We start from the raw sequence: 21,498 nt of genomic DNA, 5'->3' as shown, positions 1-21,498 counted from the left end.
CGCGGAGCTAACAATACACCCCCTCATGTATATGCAGCCTCTCGATTTTGGCGAGATCAGCTACTGCAATGTATAACGGTTGGATTTTTAAACGCTTCGCAAACAGTCGACGTCGCCCAACGCAAACAGCAGCGTGAAGCGCGTTCTTTTTTTCAAGCGTACGGGTAATTAAATACTCACGCGAGTCGCCCGCCCACATCTATATGCAGCCGCTCTCTGCACAGTTGTAAAAGCGCTGATGTTTGTACAGGCTATCGTGCGCGCGAGTATCGAAACGCACGTGGGCTAATTTGCCGAGTTGGTCGTACAAAGGTGTGTATTTGCTGGAATCGCACGGCGAAGAATATTCACGCGTTCTCGAATGACGGGAAATTTGAATGCGCTCGCGGGCTTATTTTACAAGTTAAAGTTGGCGAATTTTTGCACAAACCGCTGGGTCAAATTCAAAACTCGGAGAGAGATGATGAGCTGTATAAATTCAAAGTATATACGGTACTGGGGAGGGAAAAATTTTGAAATTCACACTTTGTTTCTTTAGCGAGGCATACATCCACTCTCTTACCTGCGCGGACGAGTGGTGTATAGCGAGCGCGCGGGAAAATTCAAATCGAGCCGATTTGGCCAACTGCCCGGGTGCAGGTATACGCGTAGACTCTCGAGAAAAGAGATGGGAGAGAGAGAGAGAGAGAAGCCAGTATAGTGTATATACACCGGAGGGAGGGAAAACTCGAAACGACTTTGCTAAACTTGTTCCAACTTCTCCTTATCAATCTACATTTTCATTGAAACAGTGAATTCGTTTAGAGTAAGAGAGAGCCGACGGAGGTCTAGGTTATAGCATCCGGGCAATTCGGAAATTCTTCCCTCGAATATCGCTCTCGATCCGGAAAGTTCGCGGAGACTCTCGACAAACGGAATAGCCGAAGCCCTAAATCGAGCTCGAGCGTTTTAATTAAGCGCGTGTACGCGCGCAACGACGAAAGAAGAATCGCTAACGAGAGATAAAGCGAAATTAGGAGCTGCTATCCTCCTTTTATCAAACATGCGCGTTACACGTGCAGTCGGAGAGATTTTCCTTCCCCGGCCGGATCTCTCTCTCTCTCTCTCTCTCTCTCTCTCTCTCGCTTAATAAACAAGCGAAAGCTCGCCGCGCCGGGATAATGAGAAAACTTCGTATTTTCACTCGGGCAAAAAAATTCCCGCCACTGCGGCAAAAGAATAAGCTCGTCGGTGCAGCTTTTTCTCCGCTTGCTCTCGTGTTATACATGCGCGCGTACGGGAATCAACGCGCGACAATTTCCCAAACAAGGGTCGAGAGACATCTAATTAACGTCGTCGGAAATGCTCGAGTGACGCGGGTGAATTGAACGATCTGCAATTGTACCGACGAATTCTTTGGAAATATCCAAGGCCGAAATCGCCTCTAAAATCGAGCTCTATTCTCCGAGAACACACTCGGGCTCGTTCTCTGCCTACTCGAGATGGTCGAGCACTGTTTGCAGAAATCTTAGCCCTGAGACCTTTTAGCCATCTCTCTCTCTCTCTCTCTCTCTCTCTCTCTCTCTCTCTCTCTCTCTCTCTCTCTCTCTCTCTCTCTCTCTCTCTCCCTCTCTCTTTCTCTCTCTCTGGAAGTGGCGAGCCGAACGTTAAATAACATTTACGTATGTATGTACACCGGCGGCGCGATTACGCGGATTAACCGGATCTCTAAAACGAGCCGTGAGATGTGTGTGTGTGTGTGTGTGTGTGTGTGTCGGCAGTTGAATATAGCCGAACTGTTGGTTTTTCATTTTGAGCCGCCGAATATGCTCGATATTATCTCTTTTTCCTCTGCGTTATCGCGCTTCGCAACGAGCGGAATTTCAATTAGAACGAAAATTTCAATTATAAATTTCATTATATTCGCGAACCTATTACAGCGCAATAACGCAAAAGCCTATACACGCGAACAAGAATTAACGAAGCTCTTTGCGGTAATTAGAGTATATTCAATTTGAAAACGAGAAGATTGAATTATCGCGGGCTTTTAGATTCGTCGAAAAGCCCGGACCAAGTCGAAATAATTAACAGACTCTACCGCGCGCTGCGCAAGCGCTCGTAGCTCAATTAACGGGAATTTTAATCAAACAAGCAATTTTTGCCCCGGCGGCAAATTGTTTTCAATCAAGCGACCGAAATTGTCAAAGCGATTAAAAAACTTTTCTCTCCGTTCTCGCGATCCCCGGCCGCTTCGAATTTGATGGACGTGTCGGATGGCTAAAACTCGTTAATTCCTAAATCCGCGCGAGGTAAAACGAGAATCAAAGCAACGAATTTTTCGCAGAAAAATACACAGCCCCGATACAGCGTCATTACGAGGGTATAACAAGCGCCGCCGCGTCCCTTCAACTCGCTCCGCGCGACGCCCTTAAAAACGATAATCCCGCGAAAAGCTCCAGCACGAACTCCATCAGTCGCCCTCTCTCTCTCTCGCTCTCGCATTTGACGGCCCTCTCCGGATGAGCTTGCAGCACTGCAGGCGGGATTGTCTCACGATTTTCGATTTCCCCCCGACGAGCGAGAGGTGATCTAGGTCAGCAGCCTCCGCCCATAAAACGCAAGCGCTCGACGGCTATATCGCGCTCTCAGCCTACACGCGTTATGAAACTTCGTATATAGATATACCTCCTCGATCACACTCCCGTCCATGCAAAGAGAGACGTTCTCTTTTTTCCCTCCCCGATGCATACAGCAGCCACTGCTTATCCCCCGTGGGTATTAAGCCTTTCAAAGGATGCGTCGAAAGCGCATAGGTCACTGGGCAGCTGCCGTTGCTCTGTGTGTGTATGCGGAGGGATTTTTCAGCGAGTGATCAGCCGCTCGAGAGAGAGAGAGAGAGAGAGAGGAAAAAAGGGCTCTTCCGAAGCGGACGTCCGGCTCTGCAACAGCCCAACGCCGGCTGTGTTTTATGCGCCTCCGAGCGTGTGCGTATTTATAGATTTTCGAGAGAGATAGAGTACGCGTGTACGGCTGACGATTTTATGGCGCGTGAGAGTCGAAATTCTTCCGGGTAATGGACACACATACGCGCACGTAACGAAAGATCGATCAATCAGAGAGCTTTATTACGCTGTATATTGATTTTCGCCCCACACGTAAACTCCGAAACAGGAAATTAATCAGCAGCCAATCAGAAAATTTTCCGATAAGACAGACACTCGGCGGCGGCGGTAGAGGCGATAATTAACGATCCTCGCGCGAGGCGCGCGCCAATGAGACATTGTTGCGGAAAACCGAGCGAGAGTACAGCAGATTGTTCGGCGTTAATTATCGCGTCTTTGAAACTACCGCAATCGCTGATGTGTTTACGGCAGTGGGTAGGGAGAGGGGTTGGAAAAAAATCGACGCTCCCGGCGGAAAACGCGCGGAATAATAAATCAAATCTCGCTCGCGCTCGCGAAAAAAGGAGGCCGAAATTCGAGGAATTCGACCAACTATTCGCTGCGCCGAATCGAATTTTTGAGAGCGCCGCACACAAAAGCGACGGGTAATTTAGGTCCGGAGAGAGAGAAAGAGAGAGAGAGAGAGAATAGCCGAATTCCTGGCTGCAACTGGCTCTTATTGTCCGCATTCGTATGCGGCGCTACTGTCGAAAAACGGACGATTGTGTCGCGACGCTGACCAGTTCTTTTTCAAATCGACTTTCAGCGCTTTAACGCCCGGCGGAATATATGTCCGCTAATTAACGAAATTCTCGCGAACTTAACACGCTACTCGCAACTCAGGGAGTACGCGCGCGTATACCCGTGGCGCGTCGCGTATAAACTCGGCTTCAAAGTTTTAACCAGCTCGAAATTAATATTCGCATAAATTTGTGTACATGCATGCATTAACCTCTTGGATAATTCTTAAGCGAAATTTATGTAATTTCCCATTCCCGGCGCAGCGATAAAATCTCTCTGTCACGGATCTATATACACACACACGTACACTCGCGCGGTGCGATATCTCCCCTTTTTCCAGCGCAGCGCGCACAAGGCCCGGTTATAACTCCGGGGGATGACGTCAAGTGCGCGAGCACCGGGGGAAGTTGATCCGAGTGCGAGGGAGAAAAAGAGGCTCTGGTGTCCAACTCGCGATCGGAAAATTCGCGTAGATTGGCCTGTCAGGCTGACGCGCCGCCAGCGTTGTTGTGTGTCTCGAGCATCGGGAGAGGGAAAGTTTCCGGCGCAGCCGAAACTATACCACCAAGCTCTATGTGTGTGTGTGTGTGTCTGGTAATAATGACGAAAACTGGATGCGAACTTTGTTTCCTGCCGGAGAATCCACTTTTCCGGCGTTATTAAACACGAATTTTCGCGCCCAAGCAGGAGAGAACAAATCAAACATAACTTCAAACTAGGACGCGAAGGAGGAGAGAGTCGGGGATATCACAACAATTTTGAAAAGAGCCGGGATCGATCGTCCCTCGCTCGGAGGAGGAAAGAAGAGCAGAGCTGGTACATATATCCTGGAGAGTTACTCTTTTCGGTCGCGCCACGTATATAAGCACGTGCAAAGCTCTCCCGGGAGCTAGAGGGCGGCCGGCCGGCCGAGTTTAATGGAAATCGGTCTAGCAAACGGAGCGAACAATCCGCCCCTCGACTGGCTCTCTCCCTCCCGATCCCTCCCTCGGCGCACTCGGATAGTTTTACGCATCTTGATTTTCGGGATTTAACGCGCTCCGAAGCCGCTTTCTCCTCCAGGTTATTAAACTGGCCCGCAGTAAATTTTTTCTTTAATTTTATTACCGGGGAGAAAGAGCTTGGTCCGGCTACATTAAGCGGAACATTCAATTAAAAGGTCGTTTCTGCTACGTAATTTACTTTTAATAAAGTATAGCGAGAAGCCCCGCGCGACTCTCCACCTATAACGCGTGTGCACGTGATGTGGAGGAAAGGTTGATGCCATTGTGCCGGCGGTAATTGCCGGTTCAGTCGTAAATGCCGGTGTCGAGTTGATAGCAGTTAATTAATCAAGATGTATTTTCTAATCCATTATATGACCCTATCGGCCCGCGGCTAATTATGTCCCGCGTACAGCCGTTCCATAATTACAGCAACCAAAACATTTCCATGCCTTCGTCGCATAAACGTACCTAGATGTATATAACAAGAGAGGGAAACAAGTTCCGCGTGATTCATAACACGACGAGGTCGAGGAAACTTTCGGGGCTCTTTCGGTGTCTATTATCCCGTCGCGATAATTAATCTCGGCAAGAAGTCGCGGAGCTGTGTGTGTCTGGCTCGATTTAGCCCGTCGCCCCTGGATCAATAGAACGGAAACACAGCGCGAGAAAGGGGGGGGGGGAGGCGCAAAATACAGGAGCGAAAAAGAGAGCATTAGTCGTGCACCTCGCTTTTTCGCAAAAACTTTTAATTGGGGATGGCTCTCTCTCTCTCTCTCTCTCTCTCTCTTCCGCTCCATGCATTACAGTACACAGGAGAAATTCGATCCCGAGCGGCGACACCAGAGGATCCGCTCGGTGGTCAGCGCAAGAAACGATATCGGGCGAAAAACGCCGGCGGATACTGTATTTTCCGGGGCTAATGACGCGAGATGCGCAAGAGAGAGAGATAGAGAGAGAGAGAAGAGCCACTGTAATTTAACATGCAGTCCGATCGGGCTGAAAAATACGAGAATCGACGCTCGCTGTGGTAAACACAGTGAAAGTGCACTTTTATTCCGCGGGCGAACGACGAGCGAACTAGCGCTGCCATGTCGGAAATCTTTTAGATCGCGAGCCTCGACCTCTCCTTCCTCGCGCGCCAGCCGATGTTTCAATTTGCAACTTTAATAACTTTCGCCGATAGCGGCTTCCTCGTCTCTTTTTCTCTCTTCACTCGAGAACACCGGTATTACACGCGCGCGTGTCGATCGCTGATTCTCTCCTTGGCGTCTTTTTTTCCCTTCGGAGCTGCGCCGTCGGGAAAATAAGACGCGAGATTAATTATTCAATTACTCGGGATCAAGATGGATCAAGCGGGGCGCGCGATGAAATTAAGAGGTCGACTCGTGGGCGGGATTAGTTGCGGGAGTTGTCCCGAGAGGTAGAAATTGATCGCGAGGAATTCGCCGGAAACTCGAATTCGAGCGAGTGCGCGCGACGGGCGACGCTTGACTCGTTAATCTACGCGGAGAACTGGCGCGATAACTCGGCTTGATTGCGGTCTGCTGCGGTATAAAGCTACGCTTCTCGGTATGGCTTTCGAAACTCTTTCCTCGAACACGTAGAGTATAGTGCTCGGAATCAAACCCCGGAAAACACAACAGACACTGCAGGCATCCGAGATGGAGAGAGAGAGAGAGAGAGACATAGCACTCGCGTCTCGGCTCGATTAAGTCCTTTCAGCCCGTCAGCGAGCGCGAGATGTCCGCCTGAGTGTCGAGATTATCACTGCAGAGAGAGAGAGAGGGAGCTCTCCCTCTTGCAACGCCGGGACTATAATGACGTCTGACTGGCCTGCGGCGGACGTCTCCGCTCAGGGCGACCGCAATTTGACGCTTACATTCCGCGGGGCGAACCTCGTTACGGGGCAGCAGCTGCGGGACAATTACAAGCGAACCGAGGCACGCGAACCTTGCGCCGACGACGAGTTGCTCTTTCGCGCCCGCGCGCGCAGTCATCGTCCGCTCGTAATTAAGCTGCGCGAATTTATTATTTTCCCGCATGAGCGCGACTGGAATTATCGAGGCGTTAATTGGAGCGTATGAGCTGGCGGCAGAGAGGAATAAGGTCAGCGCGTATTATAAATCCATTATAAAGTCAATTGGGTTCGATCTCTCAGAGGAGCATAATGCAGCGGCGTCAACGTAAGAGCCGACGCGCGCGCGCGCGCGCACTGATGGAAACTGCTTGTGACTGGCTGCTAAGTGGTGTAATTTGTCGCCGAGAATGTCGAGGGCTCGGCACGCGACCAGGGACTACATGCACGAATACACGCATACCTGCGCGCTCCGTCTCTCGTCGGAAGAGCCCCCGCGTATAGAGCCTGGCCCTGGCCCAGCAACGCCTATGCTATGTAAATGCAGCGAGCCGCTGCTGCAAACGCTGATAACAGTAGCGCTGGCTGGCTGGCTATAGTCGCGCGCCATTGGCCCTGCATAATGCCGGAATTTCTTTGAGGCCGCTGACAATCGATACGTTACAATGGCATGACAGCACGTAGCTATACTCGCGCCTAGCCTTGCGTTTTTCCAGCCGAGAGTTTTGCTTTTCACGCCTGTGGCATTGAACCAGTAACGCGGCCCGCGACTCTGGCCAGCCTCGTGAATTTTTCATACAGGCTGCAGCTGGAATTCATGCCGAGGGGACTGCCGTGTGTTTTTTTCTCTGTTTTTTATTTTCAAACCGTCCGGCTATGGTTCTTGGAAACGCAAATACTCGGTTGATAATCGCGCGAGTCCGTATTCCTTGGCTAGACACTGGCTATTATTTTTTATGCGCGCCCCGTTAGCCTCGACGAGCATTTTGCGCGAAACAATTTTCTCCCGCCGGTCGATGGTGGGAGAGACGGAGGGAAAAACAATAACAATCAGAGAGAGGCAAGTCTTGAATGTTTCAGTGGCACGCTTGGCCAGCCTCGTGAATGTTTGATTCGATTTAAAGAGCGCGATAGGGATCGCGAAGGTTAATCGAGTGCGCGATTACAACAAACACAACTGACTGACCTGAGTATCGTTCCACCACATGTGCAGCCGGTAGTTCCTCAGTATATTCTGGTTCTCGTTGACGTGGTCGATGGCGAGCAGTGCGGACGGCATGACGCCGCGACCCACGATGCTCTCGGGCACGTGGGTCGCGTACGGGAATAGCCCGGCGATGTAAACATCGCGCTTCCTGATGCCCCCGAGGTTCAGCGGCTTCTGCCCGAGGCACGACAAAATGGCGTCGAGCAGCAAGATGGCCGCCAGCGCGCGACCCGCCATCTTCTTCTTCGTCGCTGTGGCGACTCTCTCGCCCTCTCTCTTGCTCTCGCGCTCTCTCGCTCGCTCGTCTTCTCAGCTGTGCTGATGCCGCCTCCTCGCTGCCATCCCGTTATAGCTCCGCTCACGGCATCTTCCGAGAATCTCTCGCTCTTCTAACCTCAGTCCCTCGCGCGGCGTTTCATCTCTGATCACGCGGCATCAGGAGCCTTTGTTCCGCAGCTCTCGCCTCGTTTTCATCTTCATCTTCGTTCTCATTTCGAGGCCACGAGCCTAGGAGTTCGCCACTGCTGCTACTGCTGCAGGCGTTCTCCGGTGGATCGACCGGGACGCCAGTTAGCCAAACTCGATTCTCCGACGCTCGGCCGTCATTATCCCTTTTGTGTGTGCAGCCCGCGGAACTCGATTCTGAAAAAGAAAGAATGCCGTTTTTATTTTCTCCTCTCGACTCTTTCTTCAAGATCCTGACGATGGCAGTCGTAGCGCGCGAGTGTGTTTTTAGAATTTTTCGCATTGACGGATGCGCTGTGCCGCCTGCGCATCCCCCGCTAATGGGGGCTATTACGCAAGCGACGGGTTATCTTAAAAGCTCCATAACTCGCGGGGGAGTTTTATCTCGCCGCATTTGTACCCCCACCCTGCACACGCACTGCATCAAAGGCCGAGCAATTCTCGGAAAGAAAGAGCGAATAATAATTGCCGTCCCCGTAAATTGTTTTTCCTTAAACAAATAAATCCTCGCTTCTGGGAAGGCGGAGAATAAAAGCCAAAGACGCCGAGCGTAAAATCGGGAACGCGCGACTCGGAGAAGAGGATAAAAAAATCGCCATTTGGCTCGAGAGCACAAACACTCGATAGATTCCTCTCGTAGGTCGCGCTTTTTCACGGGACAGCCATTACCGCGCGCGCGAGCAAGAGAGAGAGAGAGAGAGAGAGAGAGAGAGATAATCGATAATAAATTTCCGTAACGGCGCACTTAATTGCATCTCGCTGCCGGGGCGAAACTGTCGCGTTCTTTCACGTCGGCGCAGTGGAGTTTGCCAAAAGCCAAGTATTCCGCGACCTATACACCCCCGTCTGATCTTTCTCTCTCGCGCTTTTGTGTGTGGGGCTCATTATTTATACGCGGGGACGCGCGATGAAAAGGTACATGGCAGCTTTAATTAAAAGCCTGTTTAATAAACATTCCGCATAATGATGTAGTTCGCTGATTAATAATTATAGAGGCGGTCCGTCTATCTCCCTCTGAATCAAAGATAAGCAAATACGCGCTAGGGGCTGCATCATCGTGTGTGCGTGTGTGTACAGTGGGTGTGAAATCGTCGTCGTTAAGAATTAATGACGGGTCACGTGTGTTTGAAAATTTCCCTCCCTTTTCTGTGCAGACCCGGGAAATTTGAATATAGTACACACACACACGCCAGCCGCGCAGACGTTCTGAATAATCAATGACGTCGCGCGCGACGGAGCCTAATTTCGGATTCGGAGAGTGAGAGAGCATCACCGAGCGCGAGTACAGAAAGTACAACTAATCCCGCTCATTTTTACCCTGTACAGCGACGACGTGCGCCGCGCTAATCCTCTTTTCCCTACGCAGGGCCGCGCGCATTTATCGTTCAATGCCTAATGCGTTTAATCTCGTTTACCGCGAGACGCAGCGCTGAAATGTCAAGAAGTCACCGTGATTAATATTAACGAGTCGCCCGCGGATCGATTTTATCGAGACTTTCGGCGATTACCGCCTGCAACAGTGAATTAATTCAAGAACTGCAGCCGTTATACTCGTCCGCGAATCGATCGGAGAGTAGTAGTCGGCCGCGAGGAAAGAATTCAAGGCGTATATATACACAGCGCCTCGGCGACAATCAAAGTAATAACGTCCCTCTCTCATTCAGTATTCATGGGTGACCGTGCCATGCCAAGGTTCTTCTCGGCCTTGGCACAGTAACATAATTTTAGACAGCAGCATCGCACGCCAGTAGTCGCGCTGAGCCTCCACACACACACACAGAGCGTGCGGTAGTGACGCGTTTCCTTTCTCGCGCCACCGGTGCCGCACAGATCGATAATCCAGCCTCGAGTTCTCCACTCTCTCGAGGAGCTTTCGAGGGCTGTGTAGTGTGTATAGACTCGCGGGGCGGAATAACGGCCGGCCGGCACGAGAGAGAGAACTATAAGCAGCTGTCTTCTCCGCTATGCTTCACTGTTTTTTTCTCCTCTCTCGCGAGTCACGCATAGCCGAGATGAAGGCCTACACACACGTGTTTTTTTTCCGCGATGCTCTCCCACGCGAGAGAGACTTTTTCTCGACCTTGCCGATCGGCTTTCTTTTTGTGCGTCGAGAAGTAGGAAAAAAAGAGCGCGTATACACATCGATTATCGAGCGGAGCCGCGAGAAGCTCGAGGAAAAAAAGGCGACGATCCGGATTTAGTCCGGAGGCTATATCACTCGCTCGCTCTCGTTGGGATTGATTTATGGCTGATTTGAGCGCACGGGTCGATCGTATAGAGTCGCGCAAATAATGGACGTATTATCAATCCCCGAGCCGCGATTCGATCGCGAGTAATATCCATTCGCTCGCGCGAGCGGGCAGCGTTTACATTGTGAAGCCTGGCGAACCGATCCTTCGAGGGAGAGTTTTGACTGCGAGGCCCGGAATTATATCCATCGGGCTGCGCGCGACTGGAATCGCGTGATTGCGCTTTGTAGCGTGATTGAGCCATTGTTCGTTCCTTCGTTTCCCCTCACCCTTACATAGACCCACACACAGACACACACGTGTAGAGCTAAGGTCTTGGCTAGGCATACTTCAGTAGCGACGTTGGCCTAATGAGCGGCTGTCTGCTTCGCCGGCTGTCTTACGCGATGAAACCATAACTTTGTGCCCACATCAGCGGCGCTGTAGTCGAGCTCGCTCACTCATACTCTCTCTCTCTCTCACACACTCTCTCTCTCTCTCTCTCTCTCTCTCACTCTCTCGAGGCGCCGCGGAGTTCCTTTGATCTTTGCGCTCTCGCGTAATTAATGAAGGTAGCTAGTACGCGTGGGCTACAATCGTAAAGAGATTTTTACTTAATTAAATGACGTTTATTCTGGCTACTGCAGGGCGTCACACAGACTTGACATGTATGTATGGAATAAAGTCGTTGATAATTCTTACGTCGGACTTCGCGTCGCTGTTTGCCGAAAGTTTAATTAAAAAAGCGTCAGAGGTATAGGATCTCGAAATATAAACCATATATCGCCGCGCAGAACTTTTCCCTTAATAAAGCCGGCCCGTCAGATTTTGACTATTCAAAAACTGATTACACCGCACCGGCGCCAACAGCAGCGCAGCGGCAGCACAATTTTGCCGGACGAAAAGCTCTTATAAATAAAGCAGCGCCGCAGCACTATACACACACACACACACACACACACAGAGCGAGTGTGTAAAAATGGCCTGGGCTATGCAGCGAACCGCAGAGATTGCGGGGAAAAAAAATTTTAATTAGCTTCTCGCCGCCGACCCGTCCTTGATGAATGAATAACCGGCTCGTCGAGTTAGCCGAATGTTGCGCGCAATAAAGTTCGCCCATATCGCGCGTGTGTGTGCACGAGGCTCTAAGCCTGCACTGTTGCGCTAGCGCGCGATATTTCATCCGTTGCTGCGCACGAGAGAGCCCAGGAATAACGAAATTCTATAAAATCCCGCTGCATCGATTCCGCGGAGAGGCTACTCTATTTTTTTTTTCACTCGCAGTTTTATTTTTTCGGAGTAGTAGGGGGGTGTAACCAAAAGTTCGCGTTAATCCTTCGGAGCGAGATCGAGCAGCCGTGTGTATACGGTGGAACGCGAGGGAATTTATTCTACCGTCGGTTTATGGCTCGGGTTGCCGAAAAAGTAGCTTGGATTACGGCGTTTTCGAATCAATTTGCCCGCGGGTTTATATCCCGACGTGAGCTTTGTTTATTTTTCATTGTATAACATGTTTTAACCTAATTATAAGGAGACAGGGAGAAAACCTCGCTCTCTGCTAAAACCAGCAAATATTAAAACTGCCCTTTTTCAGCATAGCTTCTCGGAAATTCATGAAAGCTCTCGTGGCCCAGTTCCTTCGGCGGCGCGCTGAAAAGCTCCGCATTTTTCCGATTTTGCAAAATTTAACGCTGCTCCCAAGAGCACATCGCGCTAATCCCGCCAGAAACGAAACACGAGGTTCGTTTATAAATTATGCAACAAGATGAGGCGAGTACAGTAAAAAAAAAAAAAAAAAAACACAAAACGACGATTCGCTAAGTGTTTCGCGAAAAGGTGAACTTCCAACTTGGAGAGCGAGAGATAATGAAAGTTTAAGCGAAGAATCCACATCACCACAGCGACGCTTTTTCTCATTGTCAACGGAAATTCCTGTCGTCGTCTCGTCTCCCATGACCAGACCAGCTTCTCTCGCATTAAAATCCCAAGCAAGCAAAAGTGTTTTTAAAAACTCGTTACACGCGCAGCCGGAACGACGATAATCCCCGCGGCCGACATCTCTGCGTGGGAAATTTCGCAGAGTAGCTGCGGGCTGCTCTCTCTCTCTCTTTCTCTCTGTACCGCAGCGTCGCGACTTTTTGTCCCCCCCCCCCCCCCCGGCAAAGGAAGAGGGCCGTAAATACTTGAAGGAGCGGGAAAAATAGTCCAGAGGCGAGTGCCTCGAGTCGAAAGAGGGAGACTATACGCGCTCGCAGGGAAAGTTCGAAATTGTAGTTTCCAGGTGTTTTAGGGCGAGCTTTTTATAGCCCCGGATTCTAATTGAAACGCCGGTACTTCGCGGCAATCGCTGATCATCGTCGTCGTCGAACGATCGAACTTTGCGTAGCTCTCGTTCGAAGGAAAAAGGAAGGAAAGAAAGCGAGCATATCCGTCGAGATTGATACATCTCGCGAGAAAACAGACGCGAATAATTGGAAACTCTCGCGAAGCCCATTCTTATCGATAACTCCGACGTTCTTCTCGAAACTTGCAGAGTACACGGCACTTATTCAAACTTGCAGCGACGCGCGTTCGATTCTCCGCTCTCGAACAATGTTTAACGCTCGGTCGACGGCGGAAGAGAGAAGCGAAAAAAAAAACGCGACGCAATAAGTCAGCTCAAAGAATACATATATAATAGAAGAAAGAGATGCACGTGTATATATATATATATATATATATATATATATATATACACACACACGTGCATCTCTTTCTTCCACTAAATCCGCTTGGCGCGCTTACAATGGAGTCGCCGCTCTCGTGTAGCGTGTATACAAGTATATATGCGGAAGGAGCTGGAGGGAAAAGGCTCTTTTAAAAATTGTTTCTGAATCCCGCGCGCGGTAATCTCGCAATTTTGCCATAGGCCTGAGTAGATCCCCTTTGATCGGCGTCTCTCCTAAGTCCGAGATATAACCTCCGCCTATACACGAAGCTATCTGTTATTAAAATATATATATCCGGCTTCTCGCGTTCATCATCGCGCCTGTCGAGTGCGACTGTCGATCGCGTCGAATGGCTCTTCTTCTTCGTTTTTTTTCTTTGTTGCGCTCGCGAGAAGGGAGGAGGGGGCCGAGATTACCCGAGTTAACAAGAAAAATACATTACTGAATTTCATCCGCGCAAACTTTCACCGGAGTTGGAGCAACTCCCTTATCGTGCCGCGAAGGGGGGAGAGAGGCTAAGACACTGCGCTCGCGGCTGTTTTGCAATCTTAGCCCGAGATAACAAGCAAGAGTGGAGCGCCGAGCGCACTTTTCTCCTTCGCGAATAATCGGACCCTTTTTTCCTTGGGAAGAAGCTCTCGCTCGCGGGTCGGCTCGATCGAGGGAGTGTTTTTGCATAGACTATAGCGTAACAATCACTTCGTCTCTAACTTTGTCACGAGGCAACTTTCGAATCTTTAGTGGGCTTGCTGAAGAGGGAAGGTTATCAGGGGTGCGTGTGCGGGGCTGTGATTTCTATTTTTGAGCTCTGTGGCAATTAATACTACGTCTGTGCCGAGCTTTCAAAGCCAGGCCACGAAAACATCTCGTTAACAAATAACAGCGCAGCAGTGATCGTCTTTCAGACCCTCCTCAAGACGCGTCAGTTTCCACATCGGCGGATCGATACTCCTTTTTTCCTCCCCCGTGGTAACACGATATCGGCATTCGCAAATCGTCGAGGCCGGCAAAGAGATCGACTCTCGAGAATAATTACCGCCTAGTAGGCCCTTCGGCGATATTTCCCCGCATATATATATATATATATATATATATATATATATATATATATATATATATATATATATATATATATATATATATATATATATATATATATACACACACAGCTTTGCGGAGGTATACACAGCCTCGCGCAAACTGTTGCATTATGATAATGGCTCATTGAGCCCAGTAGGGGGCTTTCGACCCCTCGATTTAGACTAGCTGGCACACACGCACGCACACACACACGCATACTCTTCTCCCGCATGTCGATGGCTAATCGATATGGAAGAGTCAACCCCGCGGAAAAAAAGAGCGACTTGGCTTTTTGCATCGCCGAAGTATACGTGCGTTTGATGAATGAGGACGTGTATCGATTCGCCGTCGTATAGCAAAAAAATGCGTCGTCGTATAACGGATCGCGCGAGTAGGAAGTTCGAGAGTTGAGCCTGCGGGATTTCGTTAGCGCGCAGCCGATGCGTGTGTTCTTTTTTTTTTCCTCTCCTGCTGCTCAGTAGCGCGACGAGGAATTTTTCCGCGAACTATGCGCCGAGTTATTCCGACGTCGATCTAAACGCTGGGGCATTGTTGCGCTAATTTGACTAACTTTCTCTTCTCGCATGGCTTTTATCGCGACGTTATTAGACTCACAGACGTGTAGTATTTATCAATCGCGGTGTACGTGTGCGCGTAAAGAAGAAAAATGGCTCCGGAGTCATAAATAGTTTTTAACTCCACATCATCATCGCTTATACCGGCGAAATCCCGCGACAAACTCAAACGAATGTCCCTCGTCGTAGAAGCAGAATCTATCTCCCCGACGACTTCATTTATTCTTCATATTCACACCCACCCACACGCAGAAGGTGTCCGCCTCACACGTTGGCTCTGACTCTTCGATTTCTCTTCATTGCTCCCGGAGCCTGTGTGTATTACGAGAGAGGCAAACGAAAATAGATTAGCTCTGAAATTCAAGGGTGGCGATCTCGAGATCGCGATTAAGATAATGTCCGTCGTGGGACGCTACCCCACCCCCTTCCCCTCTCTGCTTACGAGATATACACGTACACATACGCAGGCTTCGGCCTAATTGACTTATCGGTGATAACATACTATTAATAATCCCGTGTACGCGTATGTGTTTATTCGTTAAAGTAGTAGCTGCTGGCGTCTAACGCGGATCATTAGTCTCATTGCTTGTTAGGCTAACCGCTGTGTTTACTCGCTCGCGTGCAGCGCGTACACTTTTTTTCTCTTCTCGCACCGCGCGATTCTTATCCTCTCGACGCATTGCACTCGCGCGCGCGAAATTTCCCCTCTCCATCCGAGCGTATATCGATAAAACATTAGAGCAGGGAGAGAAGCCGAAATTCTCAAGCACTCCCTTGACCCCGATTCCGGCCGGGCCACATGGGAAACGGATTCAGTCGTCGTTTCTTCTTTGAAATTTCCATTGGAAAAATTCAGTTTTCCTTTCCAGCGATAAAAGAGACGACGAGGCGCGAGAGGAGAAAAAAGGGGTCCCTCTTATTCTCTCTCTCTCTCTCTCTCTCTTGGACAGCGGCTATTTCCTCCCCGAAGTTCCTGAATCTTTATGACCGGCTCAGAGAGCGATTCACGAGCGACACGTACGTACGTAATTTCCTGCGGCCCAGCTGTAAAGCGAGGGATGAAGAGAAGCGAGAGCGCGGGACAGTGTAAACTCGAAAATTCTGCGAGCCGCGGCGAAAAGTTCGGTCCGAGCCCTTCTCCTCGTCGCTTCCTGGAGAAGCGGCCGACGATGGCTTAATTGAATTTTATTTTTGGAGTGTCGAACGTTCGGAGAGAAAAATTTAAAAACCGCTCTCGAATCGACAGAGAACGAGCAATACACATGCATGTACGCGTGTAGCCGGCGCGGAAAGGTGGGCTTCTTGGCCTGGCGGTCTGGCCGGACGCCAAGCATCCTTATGCCCCAGAGACTCGGTAAACCAGTGACTCGTCCTCCTCTCCTCTCGCTCTTTATCCACTTCAGCGCGCCTCGGCTTTATTTACGAATCATCTGCAGCGAAACGGCGGAATCGTGACCCCCCTTGGCTTGTTGAGGTTTATCGAGAGATTGCTCAGCGAATCCCGAACTTTTCTCTATACAGTGTAAAGTCAGCGACAACTCAAACAAATCCCCGCTTTCAATTACATTCTACACGATACCCCTCCTCCTCCTCGAGAGAGAGCACACACAACGACACGGGCTTACGAATATTACCGCAGTCGGAGAGAGCAATTTCGAGTAGAACCACTCTCCCGATAGTCCTCCCGCGATTTATACGCGCTCCGAGGTACCCACTGCGCAAATCTCTCTCTCCTTCCCGATATTATCAACGCCGCCCACAATCGGGCTGACAATGAGAGCAGCTTGCGCTTTTCGCGAGGGCAGACGGCTAAAATTACCCTCGACAATGGGCGCGGCCTGGAATTAAGAGCCGCGTTAGTCCTCTTCTTATTCCCGGCGTTGCAGTCTAATTCCGTTGCTCCGGCTGTATGCGCGTACGATACACTCGCGCGCACGTCCTGCGGAGTCGCTGTAACGAAACGAATGGCCGCGATTAAGCTTTTTTCGTCGCTCAGAGTAAAGTAAAGAGCTGAGCTTCTCGTCTCTGCTGCGAAATTCCGGAATAATAATGGCAAGGCAAATGCGGCCTAACGAAGCTCTTGGACGCTATTTTCATCCGGAAAGCCTTTAGCGGTACGCGAAAGTAGCTGCCGGCCGAGGGAACGATAACAAGACCAAGACGGAAGCAACACACAAATTACGAGGCAGTAGCAACAGCAGCGTATACACACTGCAGCCAGCCTCTATACACGATGGATTTTCCGGGCGCGCACCTCGCTGGCCCCTTTTATTCGCGTTTGCTCTCTTTTATTGCCCTGTGGTCAGATCTCCACACACACACACACACACACACACACAGGCGCGCGCTGGGCAAATATTTCCTCAAAGGGAGCGACTTTTTTATGAGCCGCCACAAAGCGAGTCAAAGCAATTCCAGCCTCGCGCGCACTTATATGCCGGCCGTCTCTTTTGTCGAATTTCATTCTCCTCTCACTGCTTGTAATCTCGCGAGTAAAGTCTCCGTCATGTGTGTATGGAGCGAAAAAAAAAATAAATAACGCGCGTCCTTCTCGCCGCGCTTTACGAGGAGCAATTTGCCTTATCGAGATTCGGCGAACGCGAGAGATTTAATCCCGAGCTGTAAATCAGTCTTGACGCGCAGCGGCCTTGTTTTTCTCGCTCTTCCGAGACGGTTTATCCTCGTTATTACGTGTAACCGCCTCACATACAGAGTATATGGGTGAAAAGTGCCGGGAAGGGGGTAACGTTAAACGAGCGGAAAACCGGCGACATTTTTATGCCGAGAGAGAAAGGGAGGGAGGAAAGTTTAATCCGTTTCTTCGTAAAAGTTGAGGCGCTTCTTTCCGCGACTGTTATACGCGAGCGCGGAGAGAAAGAGAGAGGCAGTCCGAGCAGACGCTGACCCTTACTACTCGACCCAGAAGCGTCGGCAGCGGCTTTATAACGCAGTCTGACGCACATTTTTCACAATGCATTCTTCTTCCTCCTCCTTCTCTTTGTCGCGCTTTCTCGAGGCCCCTTCTTTTGTCAAAGATCCCTTTCTTTAAATCCTCTTTAAATAGTTCATTGTTTCAGCCTGTCTCTTACAAAAATAAGCTAACGAATTCCTTTGTCTCCGCGTAAATTACGATTTCGCGAAACTCGCACACACACACATACACTCGTACACAGCTCGGCGAGAGGAAAGGGGAAAAAATCAAAAGACCGCGCAAGGCGTCCGAATAAAATATGCAATCGATCGCCTTTAATTTTCAATGCCGCTTCGTGTGTGTAGAGGCGACTTCCGTCGATCCAAAGAGAAAGTGGGTGAGCCGGGATACATAGAGGGCTATTTTTACACGCGGTTTCATATTATATATAGGAGGGGAGATTTACATTATTACACGCCGGGTGAAAAATCTCGCTCGTAAGTTCCCAAATTAGGGAAGACGTTCTCGCTTAATCGCGGAACATTTAACCGGGAACGTCGTCCCGTCGTGATTCATCGCAACGACGAAGGAATCGAGTAAGAATTTCGACGCTGTATTGAATTACTCCCCCGTCTCGTCGAGGCAAGAATTCGAATAATCGCTTCGACAGCGGAATTCAAAGATTCTTAACAAAGCGCCATCGGACAACGCCGTCTTTTAATCCCCATCAGATGCACGGAATACAGGCGGCGTATACTTGCCAGGTCGCATCAGGTCGTCTCCCGTCCCAAATTCGAGTCGACGGGCATAAGTGTAGACCCAGCAGCTTATTTCCTGCGCAAGAGGGAGTAGCTTCTTCCCTCGCGCGAAAATTCATGAAACAGAGTGGATACACGTGTACGCGCGTCGGGACAGCCGGTCGCAAGAGGATTGCAGCAGCCACGTCGTCCTCCGAATATGCGCTCGCGAGAAATATGCCACGCGACGCTCTTAGGGTGGGTCACGCTGCACTTACATCGATCTATATACACACACACAGGGCACAAGGCAGTGCGGTCTCCGCCCATCTGACACAGCAGCGACACGTGTTTACACTTACCGAGCTTGTGTGCGTATCGCACACTGCGGCGAATACACGGCGCACGTGCAGCGCGACTGCTGCAGTATAACAACTTTATGGCTCTCACGCTCGCAAGGGTGGGGGTGTAGAACACAATCTTGCAGCGCCGCGTTATTGTGCTGTGTACTGCCGCTGCGACTTCTTTTTAACGCGCTCGCAGTTTACGGCTTTAATAATCGAGGGCTGGATTCGAGACGAATATCTCGGGGCTGCGGAATTCCGTTAAAATTAGAAGAAGTCACTTCTGCATGGCTCTGCGAAAACGACGGGAGAAGAAAAGGCTATACTCTTAAGAGCCAATCAAGCCCGAGTGTCGCGCGTCGTGTCAGTTACCTTCCAGAGGCCATGACGTATCGACGTTACGCGAGAGCTCCTCTCCCTCAGCGATATCGATCTGCACGCATCCGAGCGAGAAAATTCCGAGGCCGTCGTTGTAACGAGCATCTGGGAGGCTATGCTTTTTCAGTACACACACAGACAACGATACGCCGTACGCGTTTCTGTACACGTAGATAATATACCTCACAGCAGCTCGCGGGCGCTGTCTAATTACGCTAAGGGCTGATTTATCGGCCGCGAGACGCCGCATTAATCAGTTGTGCTCTGGCGGCTCGTCGCGGCTACAAGGTGAGGAGAGACGCGGCGCGAGACTGCACTTCGCCTGATGAATCAACTCCCCCGCTCTGCAGATGGGTAATTTCATTTATGACCTTGTTTTTCATTTTACCCCCTACTATCGTCGCTCGGATCGGCGAGCCTCATTAGTCCGAGATTTGCGCAATCTAGTAGTAGGAATTACAAAATTCTCGGTACAAGCGAGGAAGCAATTTCTAGACAATCTTTCGATCCTCCCGAGTATACCAGCCGCGTGTATGTAGAGGGAAAGCCAGCCTTGGAATCCGTAATAACATTTGCCTTAGTTATCGGAATTAAGCTGCAAACAGAAAGTTTCGTCGTCGCGTGTTGATCTTTCGGCGCACGCTTATACATATAGCGAGGACGATCGAGGGACGAACTGCCGAGCCAACTTCTCGCGTCATTTGCCCTCCTACTAATACTCCTGCCCCCGAAGTTCAAGCCTCAAGATACACCTCCCGTGAAAATAAACTTTTATCTGACGTAGCGCACGCAGTGGGTATCCTAATTGAATGCGTAAGTGCGACAGTGTGCAGGCGAAGGGTGTCTCGCGACGATAAGAAATCACGCTTCTCCTTTTTTTCCTCTTCTATAGCTGGCGTCTCCGAATGAAAAAAAAAGGATATGATTAATGGCCGGTCGCGCGCGTTACACGATGTTTCCGATGCAGCCTCTGGATTACGTTGTATCTGCCTAATCCCTCGAGGCGGGGGTGGATGTAGCCGTAGAGTGTAAAAACAATTTCGAATCAATCAACGTTGAAGCCTTCCCTATACACACACGCGCGCGCGCGCGCCAGCGCCGTCGACGAAGAGAGCCTTTGACGCTCCTTAAAGCTCGAGCTTTCGTTTTGACGAGCTCACGCCCCGCTACCCATTGACATCTTCCTCTCTAAACTCCTCTCTCTCTCTCTCTCTCTCTCTCTCTCGATAAGTTATCCCAGGGGGTGGTACACGTACACACACATGCGCGCGCGGGGGAAAGAGAGTAGCACTTCAAAAGCTCGAAGGCCTTCGCGCTTAATTTACTTACGTTCCCCGTTACGGCCGATGATCTCCTCTCTCTCTCCCGAGGCTTTGCCGGATCATTTTGCAGACGACGACGCGCAGGGGGATATAAAGAAGCGTTCGCGCGTGTACACCTATACATATATATGTACATTTTTCAGAGAGTTGTTTTTCCACATCTTCTTCCGGCTGCGAGACTTTATTCGATTAATGCATTATTTAGAGCGAGAGTCATTTTGGGATCGACGAGCTTTTTTTACGCTCCGAGCATTGCGAGGAATACTGATGAGGCTTCCTCGGTCTTTTATTCATGCTGATGTCGGTGGAGCTGGGGGATATTTTTAAATTTTATTCGACCAAGTGTGTTCGCGGCAGCAATGACGCTGAAATTGTGTGTATACATCGACGGACGTTTAATAAATGCATGTGTATAGGTGTACCTGGAAGCAGCGTGTAATTTCGGTGTAATTAAATTACGTATTAATTTGCCGCGTTAATCGGACGGGAAATTATATGCATTTGTTTTTGAAAAGAGATTCGCTTGTTTCCAGGCGAAACAATAATCATCGAAAGCATCGAAAAAGCCAGTGAATTCGCCGCCTCGTCATGCCGTTTATTTTCGTCTATACTCGAGCTCTCGATATTAGATAGATTTCCATCGCTCTACATCCGCGACTGCCGCCACAGGTTGTCGGATGAATGGCAATGATCGGCCCTCGATTTCATCAAACGCGCGCGCGGGTGCGAGTATACAGCCGAATGAACTCACAGCTCTCTCTCTCTCTCCACATCGGATATTATTTTTCGCGCGATTAGAGAACGGCGCGAAATCAGGGCTTTTTTAATCAATTCTCGCTCGAAATATTTAATCGATCGACACCGGCGAATGAGAGAGAGAGAGAGAGAGAGAGAGAGAGAGAGAGAGAGAGAGAGAGAGAGGCAGAGAGAAAGTTGGAGCCCGGCCAGCGTAATAACTTCCGCGACTGGATTGAAGCTCGCAATCTGCTGCTCGCTTTTATTTCGTTTTCGACCGCGAAATGAAAAAGAAGGTGAAATAA

The 21,498-nt window shown here is 50.0% G+C and overlaps 1 protein-coding gene across 5 annotated transcripts in view; it reads right to left on the bottom strand.

Moving 5' to 3' along the window:
• The window catches only part of LOC100120180 (gamma-aminobutyric acid type B receptor subunit 2), a 125,173-nt gene that overhangs the window by 85,705 nt on the left and 17,970 nt on the right, over positions 1-21,498 (bottom strand). For all 5 annotated transcript variants that reach the window (XR_004227810.1, XM_008208762.3, XM_031931032.2 and 2 more), the window contains one exon: positions 7,690-8,352. Coding sequence is in view for 4 of the 5 variants with exons in the window: in XM_008208762.3 (XP_008206984.2) it covers positions 7,690-7,947 (258 nt within the window). In the remaining variant the exon portion in view is untranslated. The remainder of the gene's footprint in view (positions 1-7,689; positions 8,353-21,498) is intronic.

The sequence above is a fragment of the Nasonia vitripennis genome, chromosome 5, assembly GCF_009193385.2.
Source record: "Nasonia vitripennis strain AsymCx chromosome 5, Nvit_psr_1.1, whole genome shotgun sequence".
NCBI classification, from domain to species: Eukaryota; Metazoa; Arthropoda; class Insecta; order Hymenoptera; family Pteromalidae; genus Nasonia; species Nasonia vitripennis.
The sequence above is the reverse complement of the archived record's forward strand: the minus strand, read 5'-3'. Positions and strand labels throughout refer to the sequence as shown.